This window comes from Macrotis lagotis, chromosome 5 (genome assembly GCF_037893015.1).
Source record: "Macrotis lagotis isolate mMagLag1 chromosome 5, bilby.v1.9.chrom.fasta, whole genome shotgun sequence".
Taxonomy (NCBI): Eukaryota; Metazoa; Chordata; class Mammalia; order Peramelemorphia; family Peramelidae; genus Macrotis; species Macrotis lagotis.
The window spans coordinates 247,214,302-247,234,180 of NC_133662.1; the positions used below are offsets into that span (position 1 = coordinate 247,214,302).

At 40.2% G+C, this 19,879-nt stretch overlaps 2 protein-coding genes across 7 annotated transcripts in view; one reads left to right on the top strand and one right to left on the bottom strand.

Annotated features, from left to right (window-relative positions):
* Nucleotides 1-433: 433 nt before the first annotated feature.
* MRPS17 (mitochondrial ribosomal protein S17) lies at nucleotides 434-3,563 on the bottom strand. Of its 3 annotated transcripts, none has more exons than XM_074189323.1 (3): nucleotides 3,049-3,207; nucleotides 2,291-2,430; nucleotides 434-1,184 (listed from the first exon to the last, which is right to left on the bottom strand). In XM_074189323.1, exons 2-3 carry the CDS (start codon nucleotides 2,411-2,413, stop codon nucleotides 918-920), a joined length of 390 nt encoding a protein of 129 aa, XP_074045424.1. In that variant the 5' UTR covers nucleotides 2,414-2,430; nucleotides 3,049-3,207; the 3' UTR covers nucleotides 434-917. The 3 variants fall into 3 exon arrangements, with proteins under 3 accessions (XP_074045424.1, XP_074045423.1, XP_074045422.1); XM_074189322.1 differs by lacking the exon at nucleotides 3,049-3,207 and adding an exon at nucleotides 3,460-3,563 and having other exon boundaries at nucleotides 436-1,184; XM_074189321.1 differs by having other exon boundaries at nucleotides 436-1,184; nucleotides 2,931-3,206.
* A 2,701-nt stretch (nucleotides 3,564-6,264) lies between these two features.
* LOC141488891 (merlin-like) overlaps nucleotides 6,265-19,879 on the top strand; it is a 58,566-nt gene continuing 44,951 nt past the window's right edge. For all 4 annotated transcript variants that reach the window (XM_074189326.1, XM_074189325.1, XM_074189327.1 and 1 more), the window contains exons 1-4: nucleotides 6,265-8,737; nucleotides 13,329-13,456; nucleotides 14,371-14,496; nucleotides 15,107-15,229. In XM_074189326.1, the coding sequence (XP_074045427.1) occupies nucleotides 13,367-13,456; nucleotides 14,371-14,496; nucleotides 15,107-15,229 (339 nt within the window). In that variant the 5' untranslated portion in view covers nucleotides 6,265-8,737; nucleotides 13,329-13,366. The remainder of the gene's footprint in view (nucleotides 8,738-13,328; nucleotides 13,457-14,370; nucleotides 14,497-15,106; nucleotides 15,230-19,879) is intronic.

Consider the following 19,879-nt stretch of genomic DNA (forward strand, 5'->3'; position numbering starts at 1 on the left):
CGGGCCCGGAGGCGCTATTATCGGGGAACACGCGGCTGTCCTGCCGTGGCTGCGGGGAGAAACAGCACAGGGACAGCGGCTCTCCTCAAATGCCCAAGTCCCAGTGCCGCTAACAAGGCAGCCACGGGGCTCGGGCCCGGCGGGGGGCACACACCCGAACTGCACGCCTCGGTCACCCCCCCAACCTCCTGGCAGACCCCACTGGGGAGGGGCACAACTGTCCTGCCTCTCCCATCGTTGGATCCCCAAAGGGCTCATCATTTGGAACAGCCCTCAGCTTCTTAGTCTGAAAACAAATTGTAGTTATGACTACATGACTAAAAGGGAAGCTTCATTTTTCCTAATTTCACACGAAGGGATGAACAGTTTGCTTCCTGGAAACATGTTGCGAGGCTTCGTTTTCCCCCAACTCCTTAAAAAAGGTTTTTTCTTTTTTATTCAATTTAATCTATATAAATAAATCTTCCATAAAATTGAAGACCTTTTTCCCATTTAGAATAAGGGGTGAGAAAAAAATGGAATACAAATCATTAAAAATAAAAATCAGATACAGTCCTTCCATGATTTTACTATTTAAGAAAAGGATAATTATTCACAAACATGTCCTCTACTCACCCCTTTCCCCCAGCTCTCGTTATTTTACATTCTGTGGACCCTCAATCCTATTTTCCACAGCAATTAGCTTAGTCAATGATACAGTCTGTGGTTATAAGATGGAAGATGACATTCACATTGTCATTCTGATAAGGTGATCTGAAGGAGTCATGAGGCCTTGTGAAAAGGCATGCTCTTCAAAAAGCCCCTTACTTATTGTTTCATTTGGGATTCTTCATCTACAGAAGTAGGGGCAGTTGAAGCCGAGAACATTCACAGAAACCTCTTCTGCCTTCTGGTGGGTTCTGGGTGACCCTGCAGGGCTATGCTGAAGGAACATCCGGTTCTTTCAGACTTGGGTTGAGGAGGGCAGTCTTGGAGTTTATTGGGCTTTCCAAGTAGGTGGTTCCTGCACAGGGTTTCCCAGTAATTGGGTCAATGACTCTTCCAACTTTGAAGATGATCTCAGCCAATTCATGCTTCACATGCTTGGTTCGAGGCACCGCCAATGCTTTGAGGAGCACAATGTCTCCAACTGTGCACTGCTCCGAGGCATCATGAGCAAAGTAAGTTTTGCGCTTATTAAAGTACTGTTGAGAAAAGAAGAGTCTAGTTTATATCCTGTCTTCATAACTTAATAGTGTTCCCCAAGAAGGATAAGACAGAAGACTCAGTTTCTGAGGATGGGGTGAATCCATAATGCTCAGGGAGCAGCAAGGTGCTTCCCAACATTTCTTATTTGCACCCTACAGTCATCCTCCAAGTATCCCTCAATTCTGATCTCCACAACTCACATGGATCCTAAATAGTTGCAGCTGCTGTTTGCTAGAATGAAAAATGGCCAACAACGTGGAGTCAGGAAGACCTGGGTGCTAATCTAGTCTCAGTCACTACTGTGTGATCCTGAGCAAGTCACTTCACCTGTTTGCCTCAGTCTCCTCAGTTATAAAAATGGGAATGACAATAGCCCCAACCTCCCAGGGTGGTTGTGAAAATCAAATGAGATAATTTTTGTTAAACAATTAGCACAGTGTCTGGCACAGAGTAGGCCATATATAAATGAAGATCAAATGGCAGATGGCTGAATAAATGGTGGGACATCAGTGTAATGAAATACAAGAGTAAAGTGACACTGCAAAGTAAAGCAAAATTAGGCGGTAAAGAGTCTGAAGTGCTGGTCCCGGTGTCAGAAGATTCAGCTCCATAATTTCAAATTTGGCCACAGACACTCACTAGCAGTTTGACCTTGGGCAAAACAATTACCTGTTTGCCTTAATCCACTGGAGAAGGAAATGGCAAACTCTGTATCTCTGCCAAGAAAACTTCAAGTTGGACAGGATGCAACAAAAACCGTAACAAAATAACATTATGTTGACTGTGCCCAGCTATTTAAATTATAGACACAAACAAAACTGATTGGGATTAGAGATACTAAAAGTGTAATATGTAAATCATCTTGCTAAAGTAGATACAACTTTATGTTCATATTTTTTTATGTTCATATTGAGTTTGGGATAACATTTGTAAAAAAAGTTATGGGAAAACAAAGCTAGATTTGAATCAACTTAGCCAGGAATGATTTTTCAAATGTGTTATTTTGAAGGAGAGTCGAGGACCAGATCTGTACTTTGTGAAGTCCTGTATGTGGTTTTTTGCTTTATCAATCATATTTGATGACAATAACGATAAGACTCACCTTTAGTAAGTAGGGATCCAGAACGAGCCTGTTAACTTGCACTTTGGCAGTTCTTTGCATCGCTGTTCCAACCACCTTACCCACGATCCATTTGGCATGGACAGTAGAACGAACAACCGACATTTTGAAGACTGTGTTACCTGAGAAAGAAATTTCAAAGCTTAACAATCTGTCTAGTTGGTGATCATGACTGATAACATAAACAGGCTGGGTGAGAGGAGTAGCCAAGTTTCAAACCTTGCTTCCTAATTTTCACCCTCACCCAAGAAGTTGAAAGTTAAATATACAGAAGTCTTCCAATGTTTCTAGACCTTAGGAAAAATACCCAAGTAAAGAAGAGAAGAGGGTAGGGATGGGGTCCAGCCTCTGTCACTGCCTGGCTATATGCCAGAGGTAGATGAATCCCTTCCCATCATCCTGACCTGTTCTGGTGTTGACCTTGATTAGAAAAGGTTAAGCTATTTTGGGTCATGGATTCCTTTGTCAATCTGGTAAAACTTATGATAAAACTAATTGTCCTGTCTGATTCTTTCGTGACCCCATTTGCTGTTTTTTTGGCAGAGATACTGGAGTAGTTTGTCATTTCTTTCTACAGTTCATTCGACAGATGAGGAAACTGAGGCAAAGTTAAGTGACTTGCCCAGGGTCACCCAGCCAGATTTGAACCCAGCAAGGCGAGTTTTTGGGTCTGGCCCTCCTATCTACTGGACCACGAGAATCCCAACCATGCTCTGATTAGGGTTACGGAAGCGGAGAACCGGGGCGACAGTCCCTGGGCTCCTTTTCTTCTTGGACGCCGCCGATGCCCGCTGCAGTCGGGATGTGGCACTGGCACGGAGGCGGGAGGCCGAGGCCCGGGGCTTGGTGAGGGGCCGGCGGCGCGGGCCCTCGGGGAGCTGCCAGGCTGGGGGCGGCTGCGGAGGGAAGGGGCAGCGGCCTTCAGGGCCTGAGCTCCAGCGGGGCCCCTGCCTCAGTTTCCCCCCCTGCAAGGGAGAGGGAGTCGGGGCTCCGTCCCAGCTCGGCTCTCCGCACCCGGGGGAGGCGCGGGGAGCGCACCCGCGGGCCCGGCCGGGGCTCCAGGCCAGCCCCGCGGCTTCCTCATCCCTCCCTCGTCCCGTGCCCGCACGGCCCGAGCCCTCCCGCCGCTTCGCGGCCCAGCGGGCTCGTACCCCGACCGAGGAGGAGCCGCGCGCCACCGGGGGCCTAACCGCACCGGCGGCCCGAGGAGCCTGACCTCTGACCTGCGACGCCGGCGCGGCGTCACGGCGCGTGCCCGGACGCCCCGCCTCCCTCTCGAGCGACCGGAACAAACCGCGCGCCTTAGGGGGCGTGGCCCGATATCTCCCCTCCCCTTTCCCCGTTATCCACCAATCCGGAGCCGGGCGGGCGGATAGGGGCGGGACACGAGGCGGAAGGCCGGATGCGGCGCCGCCTCGCTTCCGGCCTAGGCCCCCGCGGTCGCCGCCTTCTACCTCTTCTTTTCAGCCTCGGTGCGGGGCGGGGTCGGTCGGGGCCGGGGTCCCCCTGGCCTAGACTCGGGGCCGTAACCCCAACCACCACCCTGGGCTGAGCGGAGGAGGACACGCAGGGGGCGCGGCCCGGCCCGGCCGTGTGCCCTGCGGCCCCTCGGGGCTCGGCTTCCTCCGCTGTAAAATGAGGGCACTGCACCAGGCAGCCGCCCCGCCACCGGACAAAGCTGGGGGCGCTGAGGCGGAGCCCCAAAGACGAGCGCGAGGCCCGGAGAAGCCCCGCGGCCCGTGGATACTGAGGGAGCCGCGCCCTCGGGCTCGGAGTTCAAATTCGGCGGCAAACGCGACCTTGACTCGCGTCAAGGCACTGGACCCTGATTGACTGGCATCCAGGGCCACCTGACCCCCGAGGAGAGGCCGGGGACTCGGCGCAGCCCCCTCAAATCCAATGCATGGAATCACCTTCCTGAAGTCGTGGTCTTCATCCAGAGTAAAGGACAAGGGGCAGCTAGAGCTCCGGCCCTGGAGTCAGGATCCAGTTCAAATTCGGCCTCAGATACTTGATTACCTGTGTGGCCTTGGGCAAGTCACTTAACCCCATTGTCTTGCAAAAACCTAAAAAAAAGTAAAGGACAAACAGTAACAACATTAAATGCCTGTGCTAAGTGCTGGGAATACAAAATAGGCAAAAAACAGTTCCTGCTTACAATCTTTTGTGTGTGTGTGTGTGTGTGTGTGTGTGTATTATATGCTTCCATAGCATATATGTGATCAGTTCCCAATATCTGGACCATTTCTTTTTATATTTGTATAATGTTAACATAGATCACATCCACAGAAGCAAGACATAAAGGTATCTCAAAAACTATGTGCTTATTCAAATAATGTCATATTTCCCCTCAACACAAAGAGCATAAGTAACTTCAGAAATATGAAGCAGTCTGTTCTTTGTAGCTTTTCTCAGGATTCTAGGATCCCTAGCCTTGTAATCTTAAAAGTGGGCAATGGACTCCTTTAAAGGTCGTGTACAGGGGCAGCTAGGTGGCACAGTGGATAGAGCACAGACCCTGGAGTCAGGAGGACCCGAGTTCAAATTCAACCTCAGACAATAATGACCTAGCTGTGTGGCCTTGGGCAAGTCACTCAACCCCATTGCCTTGCAAAAAACAAAAAAAGATCATGTACAGTAAGTTGGGCAAGAAGGATTGGCGTACAATATTCCCCTTCAGTCCAATAAACTCAGCCTCAGTTTAGAATGTCCAATGTGAAAAGAGGAAGAAAACTATTAAGCACCTACTGTGTCAAGCCCTGTGCTAAGGCCTTGTGTGTTGTACTGTGCAGCAGTCTGAAGGTAGGAGCAATTATGCATGTTTTACAGAGGGGGGAAACTGAGGCATACATAGATTTAAGGTAGTTGACCAGGGTGTCATAGTGATCAGGGGTGAGGGACTGGATTCAGAACCAGGTCTTCCTGATTTCAGGTCCAAACCAGTTAGACTGAATGCTAAAGATCACCTTCATAGGACTTTCAAACAATCTAGGAGTATTAAGTGCTTCCTCCGAACACCCAACTCAACCTTTTCATTTTGCAGATGGAGACACTTGGATGAGGGAATTGCAGAGGTGTTTGACATAGTTTGCCCTTAAATCAGCCAGAATAAGAAGGACTTCATGTCATTGAAAGACCACTAAATTGGGAATTTGGTTTAACACTGTCCTACACCACCAACTACCTCTAAATGTGTAACTCCTTCCTGAATCTGCCACTGTCCTCTTTGGCTTCCTTTTGGTCAGTCTGAACCTTACTTCCTCCTGCATTCAGGCTCCTGAGGCCATTTCTTGGTCATTTATTTTTCATGCTCTGCTACTGAATACTTTTCTCCCACCTATCCCAAAACATGCACATACACACATACATGCTTACACACCCACAACCACACATACATACACACACGTGCACATACACTCAACACAACCACTCCCCTATATATAGTCTTCTCCAGTTAGAATCTAAGGTCCTTGAGAGCAAAACTGATTGCTTAGTGCTTATCATGATGTCATATAATAAGGGTTCAGTAAATACTTTATTTGTAAGGATCAGTTGAAATAAATAATATTTATATAGGGAGAAATGGTTTTTATGTGTTATTTCACTTGATCCTCATACTGTTTGGTGGAGGTTGTTGGTGGTTAGTTTCTCATTTTTAGATGAGGAAACTTGGGCTGGGAGAGGTTAAATGACTTGCTTAGAGGTGCACAGGGAGGCTGAGGCAGGATTCAGACCAGGGTCTTTAGGACTCCCAGGCCAGTACTCTGTACACTGGGTTACCTAGCTACGACTCCACTCTTGCATGAAAGGTGTATGTGATATTTGTGCATCTCTTTCAATTTTGTATTTCTAATCTATAGGTATTGATCTCTATCCATATGTCTATCTGTGTGTATATATATATATATATATATATATATATATATATATATATATATATATATATGCATGTAATGGTGAAAGTTTGAATATAATTTTGAATTTAAGCCTAAAAAGAGTTTTCTAAAATGTATTTTCCAAAAAAGACTCAAGTCAGCAACATTTATTAATTGATTGCCATGCTCTATTCCAAGCACTAGGCTAAGGCTGATGTATACAAGAGGAAGAACTTAACTCTATTGAAACACAGAATCACTAAACCAATTTAAAAGGATTTATTTACTTGTCACACTGAATTCTGGGATATAGAAGTATAAGGACATTACTATTGCTTTCAAAGCATGCCTGACTGTGTAAATCTTCTTTAAAAATCTTTAGTGGCTTCCCATTGTTTAGAAAATATAAGCCAAAGTATTTGGCATGGCAGTTAAGGCTGTCCATGTTCTGGCCTCAGTTGAGCTTTCCAGGCTCAGTTCCTACTTCCCATCTTCAGGTACCGAACCTTTCAGTTAAGTTACACTCATAATCAAACTAATATCTATCTGTGTTTTCATGCCATTCACTCTATCTGCAATGTCCTTTTCCTTTGTCCAAACTGCGTCTTCCTGTAGAGTCACATTTAGCATTTCCAGTTATCAGAGTCTGGAATAAAAGGGTAGAAAAAATGAGATTTGGCCTTGGAAACCAATGACAAAGGGCCATCCTTACTTTGTATTACCTCTGTGGATCTCAGTTTCCTCATCTGTAAAACGAAAGGGAGAAGTATGATCTCTAGGGTTCCTTCTAATTCTAAATTGTATGATTCTGAGTATATGATTAGTTCTTATACAGGTTCTCTTGATTGGCTGTCAGATTTCTTGACAAGGTAGCCAGATGGCCTAGTAGGTAGATTGCTGGACTCTAGTCAGAAGATCTGGTACAGGGTGACATTTTTCTCTAGAGCCCTCATTGAAGGGGGCTCAAATAATGGTGGCTCAAATCTTGACTCTGTTACCTATTAATTTAAATATTATTATGCATGTTATTTCACGCCTGGTTACTTTTCTGGACCTTAGTTTCCTCATTTGTTAAATGTTGCTGGAATAGATCAAGTGTTCTTAATTTGGAGTCCACAAACTTAAAAAAAATAGCTATTTTATTATAGTTGGTTTCTTTATAATTTTTATTTTGTGCATTTGAATGATTATTTAGAAAAGGGATCCTTCCCTGAGCTTTTCCAGACCACCAGAATGGTCCATTAAGCAAACAAGTTTAAGAACCCCTGTACTAGATGGTCTCTAAAGTATTTCATAATAATAGCTATTATTTACATATAGTTTTAGCTATTATAGCTATTATATATATATAGCTATTATAACTTATTTACATATAGTTTTAGGTTTACATATAGTTTAAGTTTTAGGTTTGCAACCTTTAATAAATTGGTTTTTGGGGGAGAATGAGAAAACCATTTTTTTACATAGAGGTTTAACACTAAAAAAAGCACAAACTAGTCACCTCTCTATTTGTAATCATTGTAATGAATGAATGAAAGTAAAGTTAGTATATGCTTTTGTTTCCTCTTTTCTGAAAAAAGTCAAATGGTCCTAAATCCTTATATTATTTGTTGCTCTCAAAGCCCTGGGATCTAGGTGCTATTATTCCCTTATTTTGTTGTTCAGTCCTATTGGACTCTTCATGACCTCATTTGAGATTTTCTTGGCAAAGATACTGGATATTTTGCTGTTTTCTCTTCCAGTTCATTTTACAGATGAGGCAACAGAGGCAAAACAGGGTTAAGTGACTTTCCCAAGGTCACACAGTGTCTGGCATTGGATTCAAACTCAGCTTTTCTTGACTCCAGTTCCCAGGGTTCTATCTATTTGTGACATCTTGATGCCTATTTACACCCTTGGTCCTGTGAACTAAAGAAAATAAATGAACCTGAGCATATTGATTTAACATTTACTCACATTTATTATCTAGAGGGCCATTGGAACCGTTTTATGTTGTTTATTTTGTTTGTTTTTCAGACACTTCTTCACTTATCAGTGACCATGGTTATCCCTTACTGTTTGTTTTGAAGCAAGCTCTTAGCTCTCTGTGAATATCCCACCTCCACCTTGGTTCCTGTACTGGCAGGGTTGGGGTCCTCAGGGCAGGTGTAGCTGGGAATGTGATTCCCAAGCCAGTTGTTTCAAAACCGTAGGTTTGTCGCCTTCCTCTAAGCAGGAAGGAGTTAACCACTTTCCTCAGGGTTACCTGCTTAAGGAACCCTTGGCTTTGTCAGAGGGCGCTAAGTGGCTGTTCTGCCTAGGAAACAAAGGAAGGGAGAACTTAGAAAAGCACCTCTTTCGCGTGCATGTGTGTGTGTTTGTGTGTGTGTGTGTGTGTGTGTGTGTGTGTGTGTGTGTGTGGCAGGAGCCTGAGAGAGGCTCTCTGTGGCGGGGCTCTGGATATCTGCTCTAAGATGTGGACTTGGGGGCTCCGAAGCATCTTGTCATCCTTCCCTGCTTCTAAGGAGAAGCAGGCATCTGACTCCATTTAGACTTTTGTGAGTTTGTTCTTAAGGTAAGAAAATCCTTTCTTGACTGGCTGAGATTTTAAAATCACCTCCTGGGGGGATCTTTTGTTGGGGTGACAACTTTTGAGGTTGCAGAAGTAATTGAGAAGGAAATGAGAAATGATTAGCTACTGTACTCTTTTCAGCCCTTCCTGGGGTTCCTATGGAGAAGCTGGCTGGGAAAAGCTCACAATGAAATTGGAAATGAAAATTGTTGTCAATTTTTTTTTCCTATGGAATAGACAAAAATTTCCAGGTTATACAGGATTGAAGACATAACAGAAGTTAATTATAACTAGGTACCTAAAGGGATAGCCAGAAGATCAGTGAAAAAAAAGTATGTTAGAAAGGTGACATTTTCCTTGTTTTTTTAAGAACATGTGTAACCTCTGGGGATTGGACTATAATTTATCTCTGAAGAGCAGGTATCTCTTCCTGTGCTTAATTATGCACAAGTGCCTTACAGATATACATTCTTGTACTTGGTTTTTCTTTTTTTTTTTTTTTAAGGTTTTTTTGTACTTGGTTTCTCTTCTTTTTTTTTTAAGGTTTGTTTTTTTTTTTTATAAGGCAAATGGGGTTAAGTGGCTTGCCTAAGGCCACACAGGTAGGTAATTATTAAGTGTCTGAGACCGGGTTTGAACCCAGGTACTCCTGACTCCAGGGCCAGTGCTTTATCCACTATGCCACCTAGCTACCCCTTGTACTTGGTTTTTCATTAGCACTCCACTGGGATTGTCAGAACACATTATAAACACTTATTCCATCAGTTGTTTTGTACTTCTGGGAGTAAACAATCTTTAATAGTTTTTTTTGGGGGGGCGAGAACTAGAAAACCTTTACATAGAAAACCTTTACATTATAACCACTGAAAAAGCACAGACTGTCCTCTGTATTTGTGATCACTGTAATGAATTAATGACAGTAGAGTTAGTAATTTGCTTTTATTTCCTACATTCTGTCTAAAGGCAAATTGATCTGAAGTAGATACAGTAGAAGATAGGTATATTTTGTGCATCTTGGTGTTATTTTTACATTTCTCATGACTGAAGAAATGAAGTGTTTTCTTGATTTTCTCTGCTGCTTTTATCTTCTCCCGTCTTCTCATTTCTTGTGTTTCCTGGTTTCTGGGCTTGTCACTGATTCTAACAGAGTAGACAGCACTTGTTCAAAGAGGACCAACAGTTTGGATCAGGACCAAAAATGGGGGGGGGGGGTATATTTAGTGGGAGAATTTCATGTTTGGAGTGAAAAAGCCAAGAAAAATATTAGATTGGACTAGTAATTCCCTGTTTCACTGTCCCTCACAATGTTGTGAGTAGTGAAGGAGAATGTTATAGAGCCATATAGATTTTTCATCATAATGGATTGATTCAAGAATTGATTAGGATGGTCCCACAGACTTTGTTTTGGTTTGGTTAAGTTTCCACCATGATTGTATTTCCAAGTCCCAGGATGATCTTTGGAAATTTCACCCCCTATCACTTTTTTCTAACTTGTTGTTTTATTTTCATCATTGAATTAGAAACAAGTTAAAAGAATAAAGGAAGCCTATTTGGTGTCCATTACTTTTTCATTTTGAAGATTTGACTAGACAAATTGCTGCTAAAACCATATTTCTAATGAGGATATTTATCAGATTGCCAAAATGAAAAAGATAGAGGGGGCCAACATCAAGCTCTCAGTTCACATTTTTGATGAGCAATTAGGATTGTCACATTTTTAAATAGTTCTGACCAGTTAAGGATTCTGGGGTTCTATTATCTGTGTTTTAAAATAGAGTTCCATTATATGATTTCTCCTTCATCACATTCAACTTAGATCAGTGTATATGAAACAATGTAAAGACTAACAGACTACCTTCGTGGGGGGTGGAGGGAGGGAAGCTGAAATAGGGGAAAAATTGTAAAACTCAAAATAAATGCAATCTTTCTTTTAAAAAATAAACATATTAAAAAAAATAGAGTTCCATTAATGTTGAACAGCAAGTGAGAACTTGTAGGAGCAACCGGATAGAGAGTGACTCAGTGGGCAAGGAGGGGCTAACTTCATTTCCAAGCAGCTCTTCCTCCTTCTTATCTGTATTTAACCTTGGGCAGTTGATATTTTGTGCTTCAGTGTCTCAATTATGTCATCCGGGAAATGAAGTTGAAGTTTTTACAAGAAAAAATTTTCTAGATAACTAAATAATCACTATCCTTTCAAACACAAAACTTTTTTTAAAAGTTAAGTTAAAAATATTTCTAAATATGCTACTCATTGCCTTTGTGAACAGAATATACTGAATGTGATTTCTTGACTTACAATCATTATAAACAACAGTGAAAATGTAGGATATAATGTGGCAGAGCAGAAAATTGTCCAGGTCCTGCTCTGTCACTTACTAGCTATGTGGCTTTGGGCAAGTCTTAGGACCCTCCCTGGCTTCCTTCTGCTATAAAATAAGAGTATTGAAATCCTCTCTAACTTTAAATGTCTTGGGTTCTGTTGGGTATCTAAGGTAGACTCTACATTAAAGCCTACCTTTTATTTTTTTAAGGTGGAAGAGTCAAGAGGCTTGACTATATTCCCCCATAGTATTTGAAGTGAAAATTTTACAAAAACCAAATTTATTCAGAAATAGCATGGAAGGGGACAGTTAGTTGGCATAGTGGATAATCTCGAGTCAGGGGAACCTGAGTTCAAATGTGACCTTTAATACTTAGCTGGATGACCTTGGGCAAGTTACCTTACAAAAACAAAGCAAAAAATCCGTAGGAAAAAAAAAACAAAAATAGCTTGGAAAAGATAGTCATTAAGGATCCTGCCTTAGCTTCTGTAAACAGAGTTCTCCTTTATCTCCATATGGAAATAGTTGTGGTTACCTGACTGTGGTGGTTTCCTGGGGAATGGAATTTTTATCTAAGTCTGAGGGATGCTAGTTCCTGTTAAAAGTGGACCTTTTAATGTCCTAGGTCACCTGGAAGCCATGGCAACATCTTGAGCCTTAGTCCCATGGACCAATCAATGGGACCAAGTTTTGTCATCTCCTTTCCCTCCTTTCTCCAAGTCCATACTTTCTCTGTGATTAATCAGAAGTTAGTACAGAAGTTGACTGTCCATAGTCCCTTGAGGGGCCAGCACCTTCAGACTAACTGGTCTCGTGTTAATACTTTTCTAAGTCTTTAAAGCTACCCTTTTTTCTGTTTGTTTGTTTTTTTCAGGCTCCTCCCTTTGATGTCAACTCTCTCTTGCAACTTAAGTTCTTAGATGTTATAGTTCACAAACTCTTAGGTTCTTGGCTCTAAGAACTGGAAGAGACCTCAAATGCCAGTCATTTTACAAAAGAGCAGAGAGGCCCAAGTAGATTAAGTGATTTTTAAGGTGGCCCAGGAGCTAACCAGGTTTTAGGACTTCTGAGCCAATACTCCTTCCATTGTTTGCCTTCCCCTTCTAGTTTGGTACTCCTGATGAATGATGTGAGAGACCAGATATGAAGCCCCATTAGAGATGGGCCAAAGCACCAAGCTTGGTCTAAGGAAGGGTTAAGAAAATGCATCTTTCTTTTCTCTTTTCCAGGTGGGAGATTCAGTATGTGGGATAATGAATGTATTTACAATAAACTCCATTGATGTGGTAGTTGGTTTTACTAAACTGCTTTTTTTCCTCTTTTCTTTTTAATTTTGTTAAAAGGGAATGACTCACTGGGGAGGGGAGCAGAATGGAATATACTCAGAAAGGAAAGTTATGGAAAAATGATATCAATACCACATTTTAAAAAAGGAAATGAATAGATTCTGAAGGGCTAGTCTGATTAGTCCTACTGTGAATAAAGTACCTTTAGTACATGGACTTTCTGACATCTATTTCGACTGCTTGGAGGTCTTCTTCACCTACTTCCAGATTACTGTCAATATTCTGAATTGTAAAGATTCCTGGACAACCTTGGAGCCAAATGACATGTTATTATAATGATATAAATTTATCCAATCAACAGAAGTCTCAAGATTAGAGAAAAACAAAATCATATAATCTGAGGTTACTGGGTGATATGTCTACAGGATATTTCAGGAAGAAAAGCTAGGATCATTTGCGTAAACAAATGTGGAGCTAGAAAGTATATTTTTGAACATGCCAATAATATGCAAATGAATGACAAGTAACATACAAATTATTTAAATTAAATTTAACAAATTAAAATTTCATATTTGTCCATTTTCAAATTTCTTGTTTGTCAATAGCAACCATTTTGGTAACAGGACTATGGCTTTGTTATAAATGAAAATGCAATTTTCATGTATAAAATAAAGAAAACTCCCATCTGAAAAACTATTTTGGAGAAGAATCATTTTCTATTTGCCTCATTTTCATTTAATGAAATATAACTTTGGAAATGATTTCTTTTAAGGTTTTTTTTTTTTTTTTGCAAGGCAAATGGGGTTAAGTGTCTTGCCCAAGGCCACACAGCTAGGTAATTATTAAGTGTCTGAGGTCGGATTTGAACCCAGGTATTCCTGACTCCAGGGCCAGTACTTTATCCACTGCGCCACCTAGCTGCCCCTTGGAAATGATTTCTTAACCTGGTGAGATGACTCCTTTCTGTTTCTTGTTCAATATTAGGTCAATCCATCAACTGAAAGATCATTATTTCCAAAAACATGTCTATCAGGGGGCTGACAAAAAAGCAGCCAAAGATTTTCAAAGTCAAAGTGATCACAATGGATGCTGAGATGGAATTCAGCTGTGAGGTAAGAGACCTGGTGATGTATTATTGAACTATTTTATAAATCGCTCAGAGAAAAAGGAATCTTGATCTTTGACCAGTATGATTCCTTTGGAAAGTATTTGATAAGCACCAGGAACAGAGGAAGGTGGATGAAAGTAATAAAATGGTGAAATTTTCATTGCTTTTCATTTATTGGTTTAATTGATTTTGGGGGTCTTCTTAGGACTAAATAAAATTAGCTTTAGTTACTCAAACATGAAATCTTTCACTACTGGAATAGCAAGTGAGTTGACCCCCCAGCTACCAACTAGTAGCAGATGTACTAAATTATTAGGACAACCTCAAACTGAGGCCTCAAGTAGAAAGCCCTTTTTGACTGCCAAATGGCTCTGATGACCAGCTATATATGAGTTCTTTTACTGGCTCAGTGCTCCTTATTGACCTTCCTCAAATACTGAGGAGAATAAGATCATGACTCTTTGATAATGATCCACATATTGTTAAAGGCTTCTTCTTCCTTCAAGCTGGTGATTTGCTAACACTAATGTACTAAGAATTTCTTAGATCAGTGATACACAGATCTTGGTACCCTGGTATGAGGTGTTGGTCTCTGATTAGCCAGGATACTCCATTCCAAGAAAGAGAAAGGTGATTTCAACATCTCTTCTATTTGGGGATATCTCTCCTTGTTACTGAGATCCTGAAGAGGTGAGATCATCTCTCTACACCTAGGCATCTCCTGGTTCTAACCTCAGAGTAGTAGGTAGTATTTCAAGAAAGGGTCACTGAAATACTGAAAAGAATGAATTTTTTGGTCTAAGACTCTGGCCAATAGAATACTATCACCTGTAATTAGATGAGAACAATCAGGCAGATTGCATGAAGGAAGTCCCTAGACTTCATGAGGGCTGAGTCACAGTCTCATTCTTGTTTCAGATGAAATGGAAGGGGAAAGATCTGTTTGACCTGGTGTGCCGAACTCTAGGGCTCCGGGAAACCTGGTTCTTTGGCCTTCAGTATACCATTAAAGGGGTCTGTACCTGGTTGAAGATGGAAAAAAAGGTGAGGATATCCCAATCACTAGCTCCTTAATCCAGTGAGTCTTTTTGGAAAACATGATATAAATGATTTATTACCTGGATATGACAATAACTAGGTCAGTTAAAATTGTTGCTCATGACGAATACAAGATTGAAAATAACAGTAAATTCTATAAATTTTTTTTTTGCAAGGCAAAAGGGGTTAAGTGACTTGCCCAAGGCCACACAGCTAGGTAATTATTAAGTGTCTGAGACCGGATTTGAACCCAGGTACTCCTGACTACAAGGCCAGTGCTTTATCCACTACACCACCTAGCCGCCCCTAAATTCTATAAATTTTTAAAAAAATATGACACATTAGAAAAATCCCTCAAAATAGTTGAAATAAGATCTAAGGATATGTGCCAAATACTTAATTATAAAATGTCAAAAATCTTTTCTTTCTATTGAAGTATGAAACTTTATCTGCATGAGGACATTATAGACAAATTCCTTCTATTTATTAGTTTTTTTTTTTGCAACTGAATAATAATATACTCATTGAAATAGGCATTATTGGCATTCTGACTTTTCTCTGCAGTTGCTAATACTTATCATTTTGTCTCTTTTTATGTCTGCATGCTTGGAAATAGGTTTTGGAACAAGAAATTCCCAAGGAAGATCCAATAAAATTCCGGTTCTTGGCCAAATTTTACCCAGAGAAGGCAGAGGAAGAACTCCTTCAAGAAATCACTCAACACCTTTTTTTCCTGCAGGTTAGGGGGCTAATGAAAACATTCTTTCTTGAAATCCTTAATTTTCTTTCTCCTTTCCTTTTTGAAATGCCTATAATAGCATCAGTTAGGTTTCTTGGGCCTGTCCTGTAAGGGAAGCAAAGTGTTAGCTGAAAGTTTCTTTCTATATGTACTTAACACTTCTGCCTGAATTTCTCATGCTTTCTAAACACATGCATGGATAGTACTAATTTCTATTACTATAGGGTTCCCTTTTCTGTCTCATTTATTTTGTCTAGCCAGAAACCCAACCAAACAAAAAACACATGATTGGATTTTATTATCCAAGGAGGAAAATAAATAAAATAAATAGATTCTGAAAATAAATAATGATACCACAAGGATTGGAAACTTGAGAAATTTGTTGATTCAATGGATTTGCTGGCCAATCTTAGCTGTGCATTACACAGTTGCACTTATATGTCTCTTTTTCATATTTTTATGAATGAATGCTCACTTTGAGGCAGTTTTCCATTTTAACTAATTCCTTGGTTTACATTCCTAGGATCCCATTAAAAGTCAACTGGAAAGGGCAATAGAAATCATTTGACATAAGGGATTCTTAACCTAGGATGCACAGAACCCTAAGGGCTCCCTCAGGACATTCATGAAAAATGGGGGAAAATTTATATCTATTTCAACAGAATCTGTTTAATTTGTGATCCTATGAATATACACTTTAAAATATGATTCTGAGAAAGGGCTCTTAGCTTTCCTAAGCACTGCCTAATAGATTCAGGGCACAAAGGAAGTTAAATACTGTTGGTCTAGACGTTAGAGCAAAGACTCCCTTTTACAGAGAAGGAAACTGTGACCCTGAGAAAAAGGTTAAGGGTGAAGTTCTTTATGAAAAAGTTCTGGTTTTGTTTTGTCTCTAAACAAGAGAATAGATGTTTGGTGTAGAATCAAGGAAGATGGGAAACCAGGAGAAAAATCTATCAGCAACATATGACTGGCTGACTTACTGTAGAAGTTTTTTAGCGCTTTCATTTGGGCAGAGGGTCTTTTAGGGTCTTAATTCTCTTCTAATCTTAGAGAAAGCAGTTTTGTTAAGTGGCATTTTCTGAATTAAATTATATGGAAAATAATTAGCAACAAGATTCTATAGGAGTTCACTGCAGACAGGTTTTGAGGTAAAGAAGTTAGGCCAATACTCTCAAATCTAGTAACAGAAGGTGATCAAATTCTGAGAGACTTTAGAAGATGTATGATTTTTTATATAAAGAGAAGAGCAAAACTTGGGTTTGGATCCTACCATAGTTCCTGAGCTGGAAAAGTCATTTAATCTCTTTGAAATTTACATAATCCAGGCAGCTAGGTGGCACAGTGACACTGGCCCTGGAGTCAGGAGGACCTGAGTTCAAATCCGATCTCAGACACTTAATAATTACCTAGCTGTGTGGCCTTGGGTAAGCCACTTAACACCATTTGCCTTGCAAAAAAACCTAAAAAAAAAAGAAATTTACATAATCATCTTTAGAATGAGGATGATAATATCCTACTGTGCTGTTGGCATTACAAGGTCATTTTGAGGAGAGGACCTTGTGAAATCTGGTGCTATATGAGTATTTGAGTCACTCTGTCATTTCTGCTGACTTCCAAGACCTTTTCATTAGCATATGTATTATAGTAAAACAGTATATATAGTTAGAATAATTGGGCAAAATGAATTGTGAAGATCAGCATGACTATGAGTGATCCTCAGATCAAACATCTTTTCTTCCTCATCTGAAAGGTTGTAGGTGGCACAGTGGTTCCTGTGCTGACCTGGAGTCACGAAGACCTGAGTTGAAATCCTGCCTTAGACATTTATTAGCAGGGCAAGTCACTTAACCTTAGTTTCCTCATCTATAAAATGGGAATAATTGTAGCACTTGGTTACCAGAGTTGTTAAGATCAAAAGAAATAAAATTTATCAGGAGGAGCCATCCATAAGCTCAAAAGTGTAGTTTTTGGATTTCTCATAAATGATGGTTAACTTGTTTGTTTTTGGTGGATTTGCAACTCAAGGAGCATGTAAACAAACCCTTATCTTCTTTGCTGCTAGGTATGAAGAATAATTAGAGAGGAATTGCCACTTGAAAGATTTAATTTTTTCTAAACCATCTGTAGACCAGAAGTGAAGACTCCAGAATTCAGTTCTCTTCCATTATGTTATGAAATATCCTTTTCTAATACTACTGGCTTCATTATCCCAATTTCAGTGAGATTGTCATGTAACTAAAAAGTTTCATTTGTTGTTGTTGTTCAGTCATGTCTAATTCTTCAAGACCCCATTTGGGTGTTTTCTTGCCAGAGATACTTGGGTGGTTCATCATTTCCTTCTCCAGCTCATTTTACAGATGAGGAAACTGAGGTAAATATGGTGAAGTGACTTGCCCAGGGTCATAAAACTAAGAAGTGTCTGAGTTGGATTTGAACTCTGGTCTTCCTCACTCCAGACCTGGTGCTCTTTTTGCTGTATCATCTAGCTGAAGTGACTTGCCCAGGGTCATACAACTAATAAGTGTCTAAAGTTGAATTTGAACTAAGGCCTTCCTGATTCCAGACCTGGTTCTCTATTTGCCATGCCATTTAGTTTTCCTAAGAAAAATTTCATAAGCAAGATTAAAACTCACAGTTTTACTGAATCCATAATCAGGGCTCTTCCTACTATACTATGCAGCCTCTTAGTTAATATCAAAGTTAATAGTTTGAAGACTTATCTGGGTGCACATAGCCTCACATTGTGGTATCCCCAGTTCTTGGCATAGTACTTTGCCTATAATAGGTGCTTAATAAATATTTGAATTGATTATTCCCCAATATCCAATTAGGTAGGAAACTTATAGCGTTAAAATACACAATTTCCCCTTGGGTCCTTTAAGTGTTACTTGACAATGGTTTTCTAAACGTATCTCGAAATGAGAGGAGCACCACCACAATTTTCCTCAAAGTTGCACAACAAAACAGAATATTTTAGCATTTCTTTCCTTCTGAACCTGCCTCAACTGGTCTTAATGTTTAGAGATGTAATTACCGAAATTCTCCTCATTCCAAAGTAGGAAAACTGGAGACCAAAACATATTTGAACTTGCACAGGACCCTGATGATAAATCATTTAAGGTCACACCTGATTCTTAATTGCAGAACATGTACAGACAATTGGATGTTAGTAAATCTTCATTTTACATCTCAGAAATCTTGGCAACATTTGTATAACTTATAATAGGGGGGTCCCACAGGAGCCAAATACATGTAACAAAGCCTAGCCTTTGTTGCTTATGTCTACAACATAGAAAGTTGCTTAAAGAGTCATCAGAACATTTATGTGAAAATTAACATATGTAGTAGTGACTCAGTCTTTTTTTTTGTGGCAAAATACAATATCATTTTGAGGATTTAAAAAACTTCTTTCACTTTGGAAAGCAAAATATTTTCCATTCTCCCATTTTAATAGTTAAGCAATGCTTTTACCTGCATTTCAAATCAAATCCATATACTTAACTCATCTGAGAATGTAATGCAAAGAAATACGAGTCTTCCATGGCTGGTGTTTGCCTGTCCTGGTGTGTTTCTGGAAGGAGAGCTTAGTATGACTTGAAGTTTCTCACTTTTTCCACATAAGAGCTCATTAAGACTGGGAGTAAGTTTTTCCTAGTTCTCATTTAGTACATCTGATGGAGAGGTTTAAGTACACATCTCAGTATGGATTGAGGCGAAAGCTACTAAGGTTCCCAAAAACTTACCCATATAATAGATTAAAAAAATTGAGATACCCAAGAGAGTTTAAGAGATGGAAAGAGGCAGGTGATGAATGCTTTTCTCATGAATATGGGTATCATGAGTCATCTTGCTGATGCCTATGTTTGAATTATATTGATTTTCCTTTTAGTTCCTCCTTGTATTAAGGAGAATGCATCTGCTATTGCCATTGAAATAAGATCCAGGAAGATAATAGAGAAAATTCTCTTTATGTTCACAGAGTGAGATTTGAAAAAGCTGTTTATTTTTGATCATTTAGACACCAAAGTCATATTTCCTCTTTAGCCCATACTTAATCTTCAAATCCATCTAAATTTGGGGGTGGGGGTGGGGGCAGGCAGCAATTCAATAAGGCTCAAGGGCACCAGGGTAGCTAAAATGAGTAAATGGAGGTAGAATCTGCAATTCAATGTCATAGTAAGATTTTTCTAGAGTACTTTCTTTGGATGAGGACAAGAAGAAATGGGTCTTAGATTGTCTGTAGAAGTCCTAAATAAAGTCAAATAATGAGTAGTGACGCAGTAATAACTTTTCTTTCTGGAACATGGCTCTCCAACAGTGTCAGTTATCCAGAACTTCATCCCTCCAAAAAGGAAAGTATTCTGGCTAAGTAGCCAGTAAATAGATATGCTAAAACCCATTCATTATAGCTGATAGCTAATATTTCTATAGGGATTTAAGACCTGTATAATAATATACATGTAGATTATCTACCCCACAACCCTGGGAAGTAGGGGCTATTGTTACAGTAATTTTACAGATGTAGACAAGACCATCTTGTTGTTATTGAGTTGTTCATCCTGTCTAACTCTTTGTGATTCCATGCACCATAGCATGCCAGGTCCTTCTCTCTTCTATTATCTCAAGTCTCATGTTCATTTTTTCCAT